Genomic DNA, 12,289 nt, shown 5'->3' with positions numbered 1-12,289 from the left:
TTACATTTCTGAGTCTTCACCACCCGAATAGAAGCACCACACTTCCGAATAGCTGTATAGCGTAAGGAAGCTCCTTGCCGTGAAGTCCAGATGACGTCCAACCCGCCGCAGAGCGCCGGTCTCACCGCTAAGCAGGCCGCTGCTGCCGCTGCCGCCCGCTTCGCTGGCTACTCATCATTCTACGCGTCTCCCTCGCAGCCCGCGCAGCCTCAGAATCAGACTCAGCTCTTCCAGCCGCCACCTCCTCGCCCTGGTATGTTTAACGGACCCCGCGGTCCTCCTCCCCCTCGACCGCCACACATGACCACCGGGTTCGCTCGTCCACCGCCCCCTTCTCTTTATTTTGCGCTCAACGGCCGAGGACCGCCTCCAATGATGCGGCCGCCGCCTCGTCCAGTGTCGTCCCAGCCCTCCGCGCCCCAGTGGCAGTGGAGCAACGGCAGCAGTGTTCAAAGTTTGGCACCATCCAAGACGGTGGCCTCTGCACCTCCTGTAAAGTTTAATATCAGTCTTCAGAACCGCGGTTTCCCTCCCAGGAACTTTGGCCCGCCACCGGGAGCCTTCTCGACACCGAAGCCTGCAGCTCTGACTGCTGCTTCGCCCATGGGAGGCAACGCCAAGTGGCCAGATGCACTGCACAACTACGTAAAGCGAGCATTCGCGCGCTGCAAAGGAGCAGCAGACCAGAGTATCACTCAGAATTTTCTTAAGGAGGTGATTACAAATGCAATTATGACAAACAGTTTGTGGACGAAGAATTGGACTGCAGAACCTCTGCCGGTGCTTGTGGGGGACACTCCGGCAGCGGCCATGCAGACCAAGATGGGGATGGGCGGACCGATGCCCGGAGCGGCGGGCCACAAGGTTCTACCTTCGTCTAATAGCAGTAGCTTGCAGCCCAATCAGACTTTTATTCCTTTCAAAGACCCTTCTAGCAAGAAGAACAAGACGGGCAAGCGCAAACACGACGGCTTTGAGATCCAAGACGCGGATGTACAGCGTAAGAACCAGAGAAGACAGCGATTCCATATGACCCAGCAGGAACTCAAGAGCTTAGTGACCCCTGAAGTAGATACCAAGAAGTTGCAGGTGCTTACGCAGGACGGAGACCTGGACCTTGCAGCCATGGTCATTAAAGGTACTAGTCAGACGGTTGAAAAGGAATACTTGCGATTAACCTCTCCCCCGCATCCTTCGACGGTGCGACCCGAGCCAGTGCTGCACAAGGCGCTGGAGCTCGTCAAGTCGAAGTGGAAGAAGGGTGACCGAGATTATATTTATGCCTGTAGCCAGCTCAAGTCCATTCGCCAGGATTGCACAGTGCAGCATATCAAGAACGCATTCACCGTATCCGTGTACGAAACCCACGCGCGGGTTGCGCTCGAGTCGGGTGATATCAACGAGTTTAACCAGTGCCAGACGCAACTCCACGAACTGTACGAAAAACTACTCCCAGGCGAGGCGATCGAGTTCCTCGCGTACCGCATTTTGTACTGTGTGTACGTGTCTCTGCAAGCCAAGAAGGGGGACTCGAATGCAGGTCAGCTGGGCATGTACAACGTGCTGGGTATGGTAACCCCAAGGCTGCGTGCAGACCTGGCGATCGCCCATGCGCTTGGGGTGCGCCAGGCGGTTGCTATGAATGATTACCATCGTTTTTTCAAACTCTATGTAGATGCTCCGAATATGGCAGGTTACCTGATGGACGTCATGGTCCCCGCGATCCGACTCGGCGCGCTTCGAGCGATGTGCAAAGCGTACGTTGCCGTGAGGATTTACGGCATGTTTTCCTACTGACAGTAGTTTGCTCATTACGACAGGTATCGTCCAACGCTTCCTGTACAGTATATTCGCGAAGAACTTAAGCTTGAAGGCAAGACAGGAAAAGCATTCATCCGTCAGGCTGGTATCACATTTGTAAAGGGAGACAAGACGCGCGTGGACACAAAGGCCTCGAACATCGTCTGGACGCTGAGCAATGAGTCGTCGCTTATTTAGGCTTGCTCTTTTGCGTGTGCTACGTTCCGGAGTGCGGTGAGGGTGCATCGACATCAGTAGCCGAAGCAGCATGCCGAGAGGCATCACGCATTGCCGAGTGATGAAGCAAAATAGCGCTTTGTCCTGCTTAACACCTGCATGGTGAGGTATTGGTAGCTGAGAAGTTGCTGAAGAAGTCGCTTCCCGTTGTCTCTCTACGCCTCGCCGTCCGTTGTATTGAGTGCAGTCGAGCATCCTGACTGCTCAACGCGTTAGCTGTTGCAACATTTTGCACGATGGAATGATGAGAAAACCGAAACGAGACATGAAATGGCGAAGAGCGAGGCTGAGAGACAGATGAGGTGGGTAGTGATCGAAATGAAGAAGAAGATAGAGGAGAGGTGGGGTCCATAGAAGGCTGGGCTGCATATGCCAGCAGTGACAGGGAACGCGAGCTGTGAGAGACTCGATGCCAACCTTTGTTGCTGAAATCCAAAGAAAAGTACATGTAGTAAATGCTTTTGCTTATCTAACATAATGAAGACTGCTTCAGAGTTCGCTCGTAGCGTTATCTATGTTGTTTCTACGCGTCGAAAGCTCACGATGTCTACTTAAAGCTTACGCTTCTTCTGCGCCGGCTCGTCTAGCTTGCTGCCATCGCGGCCCAACTGGATCATGGCAGCGTCAGCGATGGCAAGCGCTGCCATGGACTCCACTAGAGGCACGACGCGCGGCAGTACACAGGGATCGTGACGGCCCTTGGCCTCCAGCACTGTCTCCTTGCCGTCATAGCCGACAGTCGGCTGGGCACGGCCGATAGTCGATACGGGCTTGACGGCCACACGGAAGTAGATGTCAGCGCCGCTGGTAATACCTCCCAGCACACCGCCGGCGTCGTTCTTAGTCACGCCCAGCTTCTCCGGGTTCTCGGCGTCAGAGCCTGCGCAGAACGGATCGTTGTGCTCTGAACCACGCTTGCTGGTGCCCGAGAAACCAGAGCCAATCTCGAAACCCTTGGTGGCTGGGATGGACATCATGGCATGCGCGAGGACGGCTTGCATTTTGTCGAAGCACGGCTCACCCAGACCCACGGGTGCGTTGCGGATCACGCACGTGACGACACCACCCGTCGAGTCTTCGTCCACCTTCATCGTGCGAACAACCGTGGACATGGCGCAAGCGGACGGCGGGTGTGGGCAGCGCACGGGGATCAAATCTTCCGTTAGCCATGCGTCCAGATTCTCCGGGGCAGGCACAACGTCACCCTTGCGGTTGTACACGATCTTCTCCGTGTCAATGTACGCTGGCGTGGTGAGGTCGTCCTCGGCTTTGACGAACTCAGCGTCGTACGCCTTGTCGTTCTCCAATTGTTTGGCTGCATCCTCCACCTTAGTCCACTTAGCAGGGTCACGCAGAATACGAATCGAACCGATGGTGTCCACGTCCTCACGACTGTAAATCGTCTTCTTGGGGTCGTTCAGCACGTCGTGTGGCATGTCAACCGTGCCAATTGAGCTCACCCAGCACACAATAGAAGTGCCATACTTCTCCTTGAGCCACTTCTCAGCCACAGCACCAGCCGCCACACGGCCAATAGTCTCACGAGCACTAGCACGGCCGCCGCCGCTGCTAGCGCGCGTGCCATACTTCATCTGGTACGTGTAGTCGGCGTGGCCCGGGCGAGGCACCTCGTCCATCTCCTTGTAGTCTTTAGGGCGTACGTTCTCGTTGGGAACGAAGAGAGCCAACGGCGTGCCGAGCGTGAATCCCTTTTCGGTGCCACTCATGATGGTCACCGTGTCCTTCTCGTCGCGCGGGGTCGTGAGCTTGCTCTGGCCAGGACGACGACGCGTAAGCTGCGGCTGAATGTCAGCCTCGGTCAGTGCAAGCGACGGAGGGACGCCATCCACGATACAGCCTACGCCCTTGCAGTGCGACTCACCGAAGGTCGTAACGCGGAAGAAGCGGCCGAAGGTGCTCATAATAATGCGGAGACTCGTACGCCTACGAAAAATTCTGAAGTGACGAGCTTGTTCACAGATTGCCCATGACTGACGTGGGAGCGCTGGTCTACCCTTTGATAATTGATTATGTGGGTAAATGAAATTGTTTCTGTCCATACTTTTGTATTTCTTAGTTTTTTGTGTTTCAAGCTAATTCATATGTATGGCTCTGTAAGTTGTTATACACACTACATCTCCAATTTTTAATTTAATATTTCGAGAGAGGAAAGTGCCTGGAAAAATTGTATCCCTGGGATACAATTTTTCCAGGATGGCTACACTATAACACCGCGTGAGCTTTCTAGTAGATATAAGCGGAGCTACTTTTATGTACGCTCGCGTGGCCCAATGGATACGGCGCTGCCCTCCTAAGGCAGAGATTGCGGGTTCAAGTCCCGCCGTGAGTACTTTTTTGGCAGCAAATCGGTTTTGCTTTTGAAATGGAAACAGCGACCGAATTATTTTAGTAATTCGCGCGTTGTTTCGTTTTGAAAAAGCTTATGCAACGGGCCTCCAATAAACCACCACAGCTGGCTGTTCTCGAGCCACCAATGCACTTAAATGTCACTGCGCTTAAGGACGATCACGATCAACCCACGAGGTAAAGCGGCACAATTACCTGTAGTGTATGAAGTCAGCAAGAAAATGTCTTGTTGACTTCTGGGGTGAGGAGTCCAAAAGTTGGAGACGCTATCAAATACCAGGATCTGCGTTAGGCTTGAGATGCTTTTTAGAACTGTGAAGTCCGTAATACGGATAAACGACGAATCGTGAGGACTACAACGTTCGCGAACAAACGAACAGGACATTCTGGAATAGCAAGATGGTTGCTAAAGTCAAAGCCATCTAACAATAAATGCGGACGATACGTCAATATTGTAGAAAGCTTCTCCCAATATGCAATATCAGCAGTAGCTACAGTATCGATTGCAGCTACTTGTCCAAATGTAATACCGTTCTGGAGAGTAAATCAAAGTAATGCAATCTGGACTTTATTTTTTCAGAGGATGCTCATGCTTTACGTTCTTAGCGTCACTTGATCTTATACCAGGATCATGGTCCTGCATTGTTCTGAAAGCAATGCGGTGCCGGGCATAACCGCTAGTTACATTAAATGTTTTCAAGGCAACAAATTTTGTTGCCTTGAAAACCAGACCACCCGGCCAAAACAATAGCGGAAATTAGCGCACTCGAACAGGCGACGTCCAACACACGAGCCTCATTCAGGACACAATTTTCCTGAAAGAGCCGAATTCCGCCATTAAGAAAAACAGTATAAAGTCCATGATATCAAAGGACCACATGTGGTTGTCCTTTACATTCATGCCGCGCGAGCTGTATTACACAATATTGTTGTTGTTGGTCTTCTCTCCACTCCGCGTGGACATGTACAAAAAATGTAATTATTTGCAACCCCTGGGTCACTAAATACTGCCCCCGGGCCACAAATGTTCTTGTGGTCAGAAGCATTGGCATTCCTGAATTTGTCTCGGACCTGTTAAGTAAGAAATGCCGAGCACCCAGCCGCACCCTGCACCTGAAACCGAACGTGTGACCAAGCGTCAGCGTCTAGAAGACCGTAATGTCGTCGCCATTAAGCCGCTGGTGCCTCCTGCCTGCGTCCTGGAGGAACTGCCCGTGACTCCTGAGGTGCACGAACTGGTGGACGCTACGCGCGACGCCGTGTCCCGCATCCTGCACGGTCAAGATGACCGCCTCGTCGTGGTCGTCGGCCCTTGCTCCATTCACGACGTGGACGCTGCCATGGACTACGCCAAGCGTCTGAAAACTCTTGCGGGCGAGCTGAACGGAGAACTTCTGGTGATCATGCGCACCTACTTCGAGAAGCCCCGTACGACTGTGGGCTGGAAGGGTCTGATCAATGACCCGGACCTCGACCAGTCTTTTAAGATCAACAAGGGTATTCGCATTGCCCGTAAGCTGTTGCTGGACGTGAATTCGCTGGGTCTTCCCGTGAGTCTGGAGTTCCTCGACACCATCTCGCCCCAGTTCACCTCAGACCTCATTTCGTGGGGAGCCATCGGCGCGCGTACTACCGAGTCCCAGCTGCACCGCGAACTTACCAGTGGCCTGTCGATGCCTGTGGGATTCAAGAATGGCACGGGCGGCAACGCCAAGGTGGCAGTGGACGCTGCCGTTGCTTCGTCGCAGCCTCACAACTTCCTCGGTCTGAACGAACACGGATTGGCATCGATTGTGCGCACCAAGGGCAACAAGGACTGCCACGTCATCCTGCGTGGCGGCTCCGATGGCCCCAACTACGAGCAAAAGTACATTGATGAGGCTGCTGCCATGCTAAAGAAGGCTAAGCAGCCGTCCAAAATCATGGTGGACTGCTCGCACGGCAACTCGCGCAAGCTGCACGCTAACCAGCGAAAGGTAGTTAGCTACCTGGCTGGTATTGTTTCCGAGGGAAACACGAATGTGCTTGGTGTTATGATCGAGTCCAATATCGTGGAGGGCAACCAGTCGCTTGGCGACGACCCGTCCAAGCTCGTCTACGGCCAGAGCATCACGGATGCGTGCATCAACTGGGATGACACAGTCACGACGCTGAAGGAACTTGCAGGTGCCGTCGCAAAGCGGCGCAAACTTGATGCCGCGAACCCGGCCACCAAGTAGTTGTCAGAAACCTAAAGCACACCAATAGCACATGTATCACGATAGACACACCAATTCACACCTTACCTCCAAGTTCTGTTCGTACAGTTGCATGAGCGGAAGAGCTGTGCACTTTCCGGTGATTGAACTGTGCCACGGTCTGTCACAGACTCTGTGATCAAGGTCTTGCAAATTAACGAAGCAAAGCTGCGTGTCTCGAGTAAATTGACGGTTGATGCCTCCAACACTTGCGAGCCGCATCTATTAATACCGTGGCACGAGCTTTAGCTTCATGTTCAGACTCGATAACAGCGATACGTGGCTACATCTACATCCAGCTTAGATGTGGATCTAGCCAGATTCTAACAGCATTGCTGACACGGGCGCCCATTACCAACTCGCGTCGTGTGGAGACTCACCGCTTCACGGAAGATGCAATTGGAGCCACGATCACCTCCGTGCTCGGCCAACCTGGCCAACCTGGCAGGAGACTCCATCACATTTGAGACGGTCGGCTTGCAGGCTTCTGGGGAGGTAATTGACGGCCTGACCACTCTACCCGGCAAGTTTTTAAGCTCCAAGTTGGAGCTTGGCGTTGGAGCCTCCAACACCAAATACGACGAGATCTGGCAGTACGACGAACCGTTCAACGTGAAAGAAAACGTCTGGTGCCCCGTTGAGGTCCGCGTCAACGCCACTGCTGGTAACATCGTGTTCTCCATCGACGGAAAGCAAGTGTTTGATATCATTTTGACCGAAATGGGATTCACGAACGACCAGCCATCCTTCTACGGTTATGCATCGCGCGGTGAAGGTGACATCGGCTTCGGTGGTTGGCAGGACCAGGCATCTTATGTTCGTAATGTGACGGCAACTAATGTATTAATAGCTTGTCGAAGTGCTTCACTCAAACCCGATGAGTGTAGTCGTACCAGAATTTGGCGGTCAAAGCAACGCGCACGGTGTTTGAATGGATGGTGCCAAGCGTGACCGATACATTTGGCTGAGAGATTTCTACCATTCAACGCGTATCATGGCTTTTGGTCCCGAATGGGTTTTGTGCCACCGGCTTTTGTCCCAAAAGGGTTTTTGCTGTGTGGTGCATGTGTGAGAGAAGGAGAGACAGGTAATGTAGCAACACAGAAAGTTATTCGTTCTGGAATATACGCTCTGCTGAGCAGCCTTCCTCACTCCACTAACGCTCGTAGGCTTCGTTCTATCTGTCACCTAACATTGACTATTGCTACTCGCTCTGCGCTAAATACTTGCATACTGCAAGTGTATTAAAAAAATAGAAAGGGTATCTTTACTGTACGCGGCTCTTAGAGGACTACACGTATTAATAGAGCTAGAGTCTGTTGTCTCGTTCACAAGCCATGCTTGAGGTTTGGATTCCAAATTGGAGCGGCCAGCTGATAAATTTTAGTGGGCGAGTGTCCGCGGGTTCGTATCGAGTCGGTGAAAAGAACAGAGGCACAAGTGGACGGGCCGTACAGACCGTGTAGAGTACTTCTAGCCCGGGACTCTGTACTCTACAGATTAAGCAATATAATAGGATAAACCATTCGGTAATATTTCCTATTGGTACGAACTCCGCATATAAATATTTGTACTGAAACATTATCATGTAGGTTTAGCGCTGGGAAGATTTGGTGCGATAAATAAAAAAGCCAGTATAAACGACGGAGAGGTTTGAAAATTTAATAAGAAACCTACAAGTACCCTCTTCCTCTTTCATTTGAAGCCTTCAATTTTCAAAAACTCGCAGCATGAATAACCCCGACGAGAAGACGTTCAAGCAGCTGTGGCGTCAGATCTCAAGCGGAGGTTGAAAAGCGCGTAAGCCTAAGGGATTAAGCACTGACTTTACTTATGTAAAACCTGGGGTCAAGGGTCGGTTAGATCCGTCCAAGCGAGGCGAACACTATTTTGTTGGTGCGTGACTGTGCCAATTCTGTATTTCTACGGTTAGTATCTTACGCTCTATTTATTAGGTGAGCCGGAGCTCATGGCATTTAACCGAAAGGAGGGCCTGCTGGTGTTGGGTCTGCTGGCAGAGCCTAAGCATCGCGTAGATTTGTCAATTCAGGTCCAGTTGCCAGCTGATCCTGCTCCATTGAACGCTGCAGACATTTCTGTGGAGGAAGCAGCTGCTCCAGTGAACAATGGTGCAGATTCAGTGGCTCCTGACACATTATCTCCCCGGGTTACTGTTGCCGAAGCTGTTCTATCAGTTCTGCACAATACAGAACAAGGCAGTGTCGCACCCCAGCCTATTCTGGATGATGCAGATTACCACGATCAGCATCGTCACTCGGACGATGTGAAGAGCGAAATTGATGGCCGTGATGATGACCCTCTGGATGAGTTTGACGGCGATTACTTTTTGGATGCGATGCGGAGTGAGAATCTGTTTGACAGCATTAGGTCTGACGACGTCAACTTTGTCAAGAATGCAGACAATAATTGCTCTGAGTCGGAAGCCGATGATGACGACAATGGCGACGATGACTCACGCGACGAAGGAGTTGACGACGTTGAGGAGCTTGATAGTGACGAGGAAATGGATTACACGTTTGACATGGCACCCGAAGACCTTCGTCAACTTGGTTCTAGCGGCTGGGGGACTTACGATGAGGACCACAGTGGTAATTCACAATTATACAGAATAAGCATACTAGTACAATGACTTACTCCGTATTTTATGCATTATGTAGCTGACGTACGCTTGGATGCTGCCGATGATTATTACACTGGGCCTTCAGGACCAACCCGCTCTGCTGTTGGTTTTGCGGACTCCCCAATGGGAATGTTCTTCTACTTTCTGCCTAAAGCGATGTGGAAGAGAATTGCAGATGAGACGAACCGTTACCGTGAGCAAAATATCCCTGTCTTGGCTGCATCCCGACGCACCAAACTTCTGAAGCGACAGCAAAAAGACCCAGGTGTCAGCGTACCCAGTGTCAAGGAGATCATGAGCGGCTTGCAGAAGTTCAAACTCATCAAAGCACACGAAATTGTGCATGTGATAGCGCTGCTATTTGCTCGAGCTGTGGCCCCATTCGCGACGGACTCGCTGGTCATTGGCGTCAAGGTGAAGATGGTGCGATTCCCAGGGGAACCTTCTCTCGCTACATGAGACGTGAGCGCTTTGAGGTCATCATGAAACTTCTACACTTCAGCGACAGCTCTAATAGTTAAGCCGCGCAAGATCGAGCTTGGAAAATTCGTCCAGTATTACAAACAGTGGAGAAAACTTTTCGTCGTGGATATCGCCTCGGTAAGGTGATTTCTTTTGATGAGAGGATGATTCCCAACCGCAGTAAGTTCAATCCAGTCCGTGTCTACATGCCGAACAAGCCCAGCAAGTACGAAACAAAGTTCTACCTTACCTGTTGTGCTGAGACAGCATACTGCGCAAGGTAAGTCACCTTATGCTGTATATTACGGAATGTGTACTGCTGTATTGTACAGAATTAGCTAAATTCTAATACTCGTATTATGTATTTGTATTTGTAGACTGGCGATTTATTGTGGTGCTGACAAAAAGAAAGCCAAACGAGGCGAAGTGTTGGGGGCAGGGCCCAAGGCCGTATTGCGCAATATCTCAAAGGCACTGAGTAGACAGCCCACCAAGCGTCTGATAGTGACAGACCGCTTTTATTCTACTGTGTCACTCAGCCTGAAGTTGCTGAAAATGGGCTTGTACCACGTGGGTACGGCCAAATCGTCTCGGCTTGTGTAACGATATCACATTCAGGCAGAAGCAGCGTCCGCAGAACATGGAGCGAGGCACGTATCGTATTGCAAAGTCTCGCCAGCATCAAGAGCTGGTAGCGTTGAGCTGTATGGATTCGCATGCTGTGTACATGCTTGCTACGGGATGCAGTACACACCCTGCCACCGTCCAGCGCACCGAGAAGAATGAAACACGTAGTACTATACCCTGCCCTGAGCTGGTCGTGGACTACGCAAAAGGAATGGGAGGGGTAGACGTGCACGACCAGCTCAGGCTGCAGCGGTACAGTATCCAGAAGTGTGAGGCGTATCGCAAATACTACAAACAACTTTTCTTGGGTATAGTTGACATGGCAGTGGTGAATGGCTTCATTATTCACAAAATTGTACAGAAGCAAAAAGGAATCAAACCACCACCCACGCTGACTACCTGCGACGCTTGCACACGGAGCTGCTCGGGCTGCAGCCCAGCCACTTCGAGACAAACTTGATCGCAGAAGACCTCGTCTTCATTCCAGTCCCGCGTCAAGAGCACATCCTTGAAAACGTCGAAGACCTGTACAAGCCTGGCATCGACAACAAACATCGTCAGCATTTGTGCAAGGTCTGTTCAGCATTTGCGCCGCCCAAGACAAAGTCGTTCGAGAGCATGTGGTTCTGCCCGCGTTGTAGCGATGCAATGGGAGGGCACGTACCGCTTTGCATCCGAGTAAGAAGACTAGAAACGGGCAACATGCTGACATGCTCACAAATATGGCACCAAACGTGGAACGATGGCACCGCTATCCCACCAGTGCAGCGACGTCGTATTCGATTCAGAAAGCGGAAACGTACCGCAGACGCGGAGGCGTAGTCGGAAACAAGCGCAGGAATAATTTGGCCAGGTCCTTCTCACTAAGACGTTAGTTAGGAACTGACCAAATGTTTCCTCTGGATAACACAACCTCGCGCCAACCATTTTTCATTTGGCGCCAAAGGCCATTATGAAACCGTTTTAACGAGAAATACCTTTTGGAATGAACTTGTGATGATTGCATGATAGCAGGGTCAATAGAAATTTGTTATAGCTCCAGATGTTGGATAAATTGTCACTGTTTACCCACTTTGTCGGCATTTATGTTACGTTCTGTACGAATGATTTCACGTGTCTAAGTGAAGGCTTGTAGCGGAATTATTTTGGTGCGAGTCGCTGTTTACTTAATATAAGACGATTCGTACTCTGTATCATACAGAATAAAAGCTCGGGTTAAAATGGTTAAACTTCGTATTTGTTGCGATGTACTGGTTCACAGGTTGCGGGTCGCTCTTAACCACGCCATGCCATGCCATGGCACGAAATGCTTTGATCCGATTGGATGAGCGCTTGCTAGGGCTAGAGTTTAAAGTAAATAAAATGACAGGAAGTGCCACGGATGGCATTTGCAAGTGCCATGGCAAAGGGCAATTGCCATGTGCCATGCTCCTTTTATCTTCAACAATGTATGATCTAAAAATAGTTTTCATGATGGCACAATGGCAGGGCAATTCTATTCGTAACCATGCCATGCCATGGCTCAATTTCTAGTGCCATGGCATGGCACGCGTGACAGTGGTTAAGAGCCACTCTGAGCAGGGATGCCGAATATTGCATTTTTATCTATTGCTAATCAAAGCAGAAAATAAATAATTGGGCTAGAGAGCTGACTAGACCAAAATAGATTATTGAACTTCCTCAGCTCAAAAACAAAATTATTGGTGCAGCAAAATTGGTACACAGCGAGGGCACCCGTATCAAAGAATGTATGGCCAATTAAACACCGCCCAATAGATTATTGGTGCTACAACGGGAGCGAAAATAAATAATTGATCTTTTACTCCAGAAAGTCTCCAATAGATAATTGGTGCTTTCTTATTACAATAATTGCAGCACCAATTTATTTTTCGGCATCCCTGACTCTGAGGCTCAGGTT

General features: G+C 50.7%; 3 protein-coding genes and 1 non-coding gene across 4 annotated transcripts; 3 read left to right on the top strand and 1 right to left on the bottom strand.

Annotated features, from left to right (window-relative positions):
* Positions 1 to 56: 56 nt before the first annotated feature.
* On the top strand, positions 57 to 1,998 carry PITG_01770 (leukocyte receptor cluster member 8; the record flags this gene model as incomplete). The annotated part of the gene is made up of 3 exons (XM_002908335.1): positions 57 to 447; positions 517 to 1,757; positions 1,821 to 1,998. 3 exons carry the CDS (start codon positions 91 to 93, stop codon positions 1,996 to 1,998), a joined length of 1,776 nt encoding a protein of 591 aa, XP_002908381.1.
* A 590-nt stretch (positions 1,999 to 2,588) lies between these two features.
* PITG_01769 (chorismate synthase) lies at positions 2,589 to 4,022 on the bottom strand (the record flags this gene model as incomplete). Its single annotated transcript, XM_002908334.1, has 1 exon — positions 2,589 to 4,022. One exon carries the CDS (start codon positions 3,957 to 3,959, stop codon positions 2,589 to 2,591), a length of 1,371 nt encoding a protein of 456 aa, XP_002908380.1.
* A 292-nt stretch (positions 4,023 to 4,314) lies between these two features.
* On the top strand, positions 4,315 to 4,387 carry PITG_25502. Its single transcript has one exon. It is a non-coding gene; the product is annotated as a tRNA-Arg (tRNA).
* A 1,083-nt stretch (positions 4,388 to 5,470) lies between these two features.
* PITG_01768 (DAHP synthase) lies at positions 5,471 to 6,673 on the top strand (the record flags this gene model as incomplete). Its single annotated transcript, XM_002908333.1, has 1 exon — positions 5,471 to 6,673. One exon carries the CDS (start codon positions 5,490 to 5,492, stop codon positions 6,621 to 6,623), a length of 1,134 nt encoding a protein of 377 aa, XP_002908379.1.
* Between the last annotated feature and the right edge of the window lie 5,616 nt (positions 6,674 to 12,289).

This window comes from Phytophthora infestans, genomic scaffold, assembly GCF_000142945.1.
Source record: "Phytophthora infestans T30-4 supercont1.2 genomic scaffold, whole genome shotgun sequence".
NCBI lineage: Eukaryota > Oomycota > Peronosporomycetes > Peronosporales > Peronosporaceae > Phytophthora > Phytophthora infestans.
Note: the sequence above shows the minus strand (reverse complement) of the source record. Positions and strands in the feature narration are given on the sequence as shown.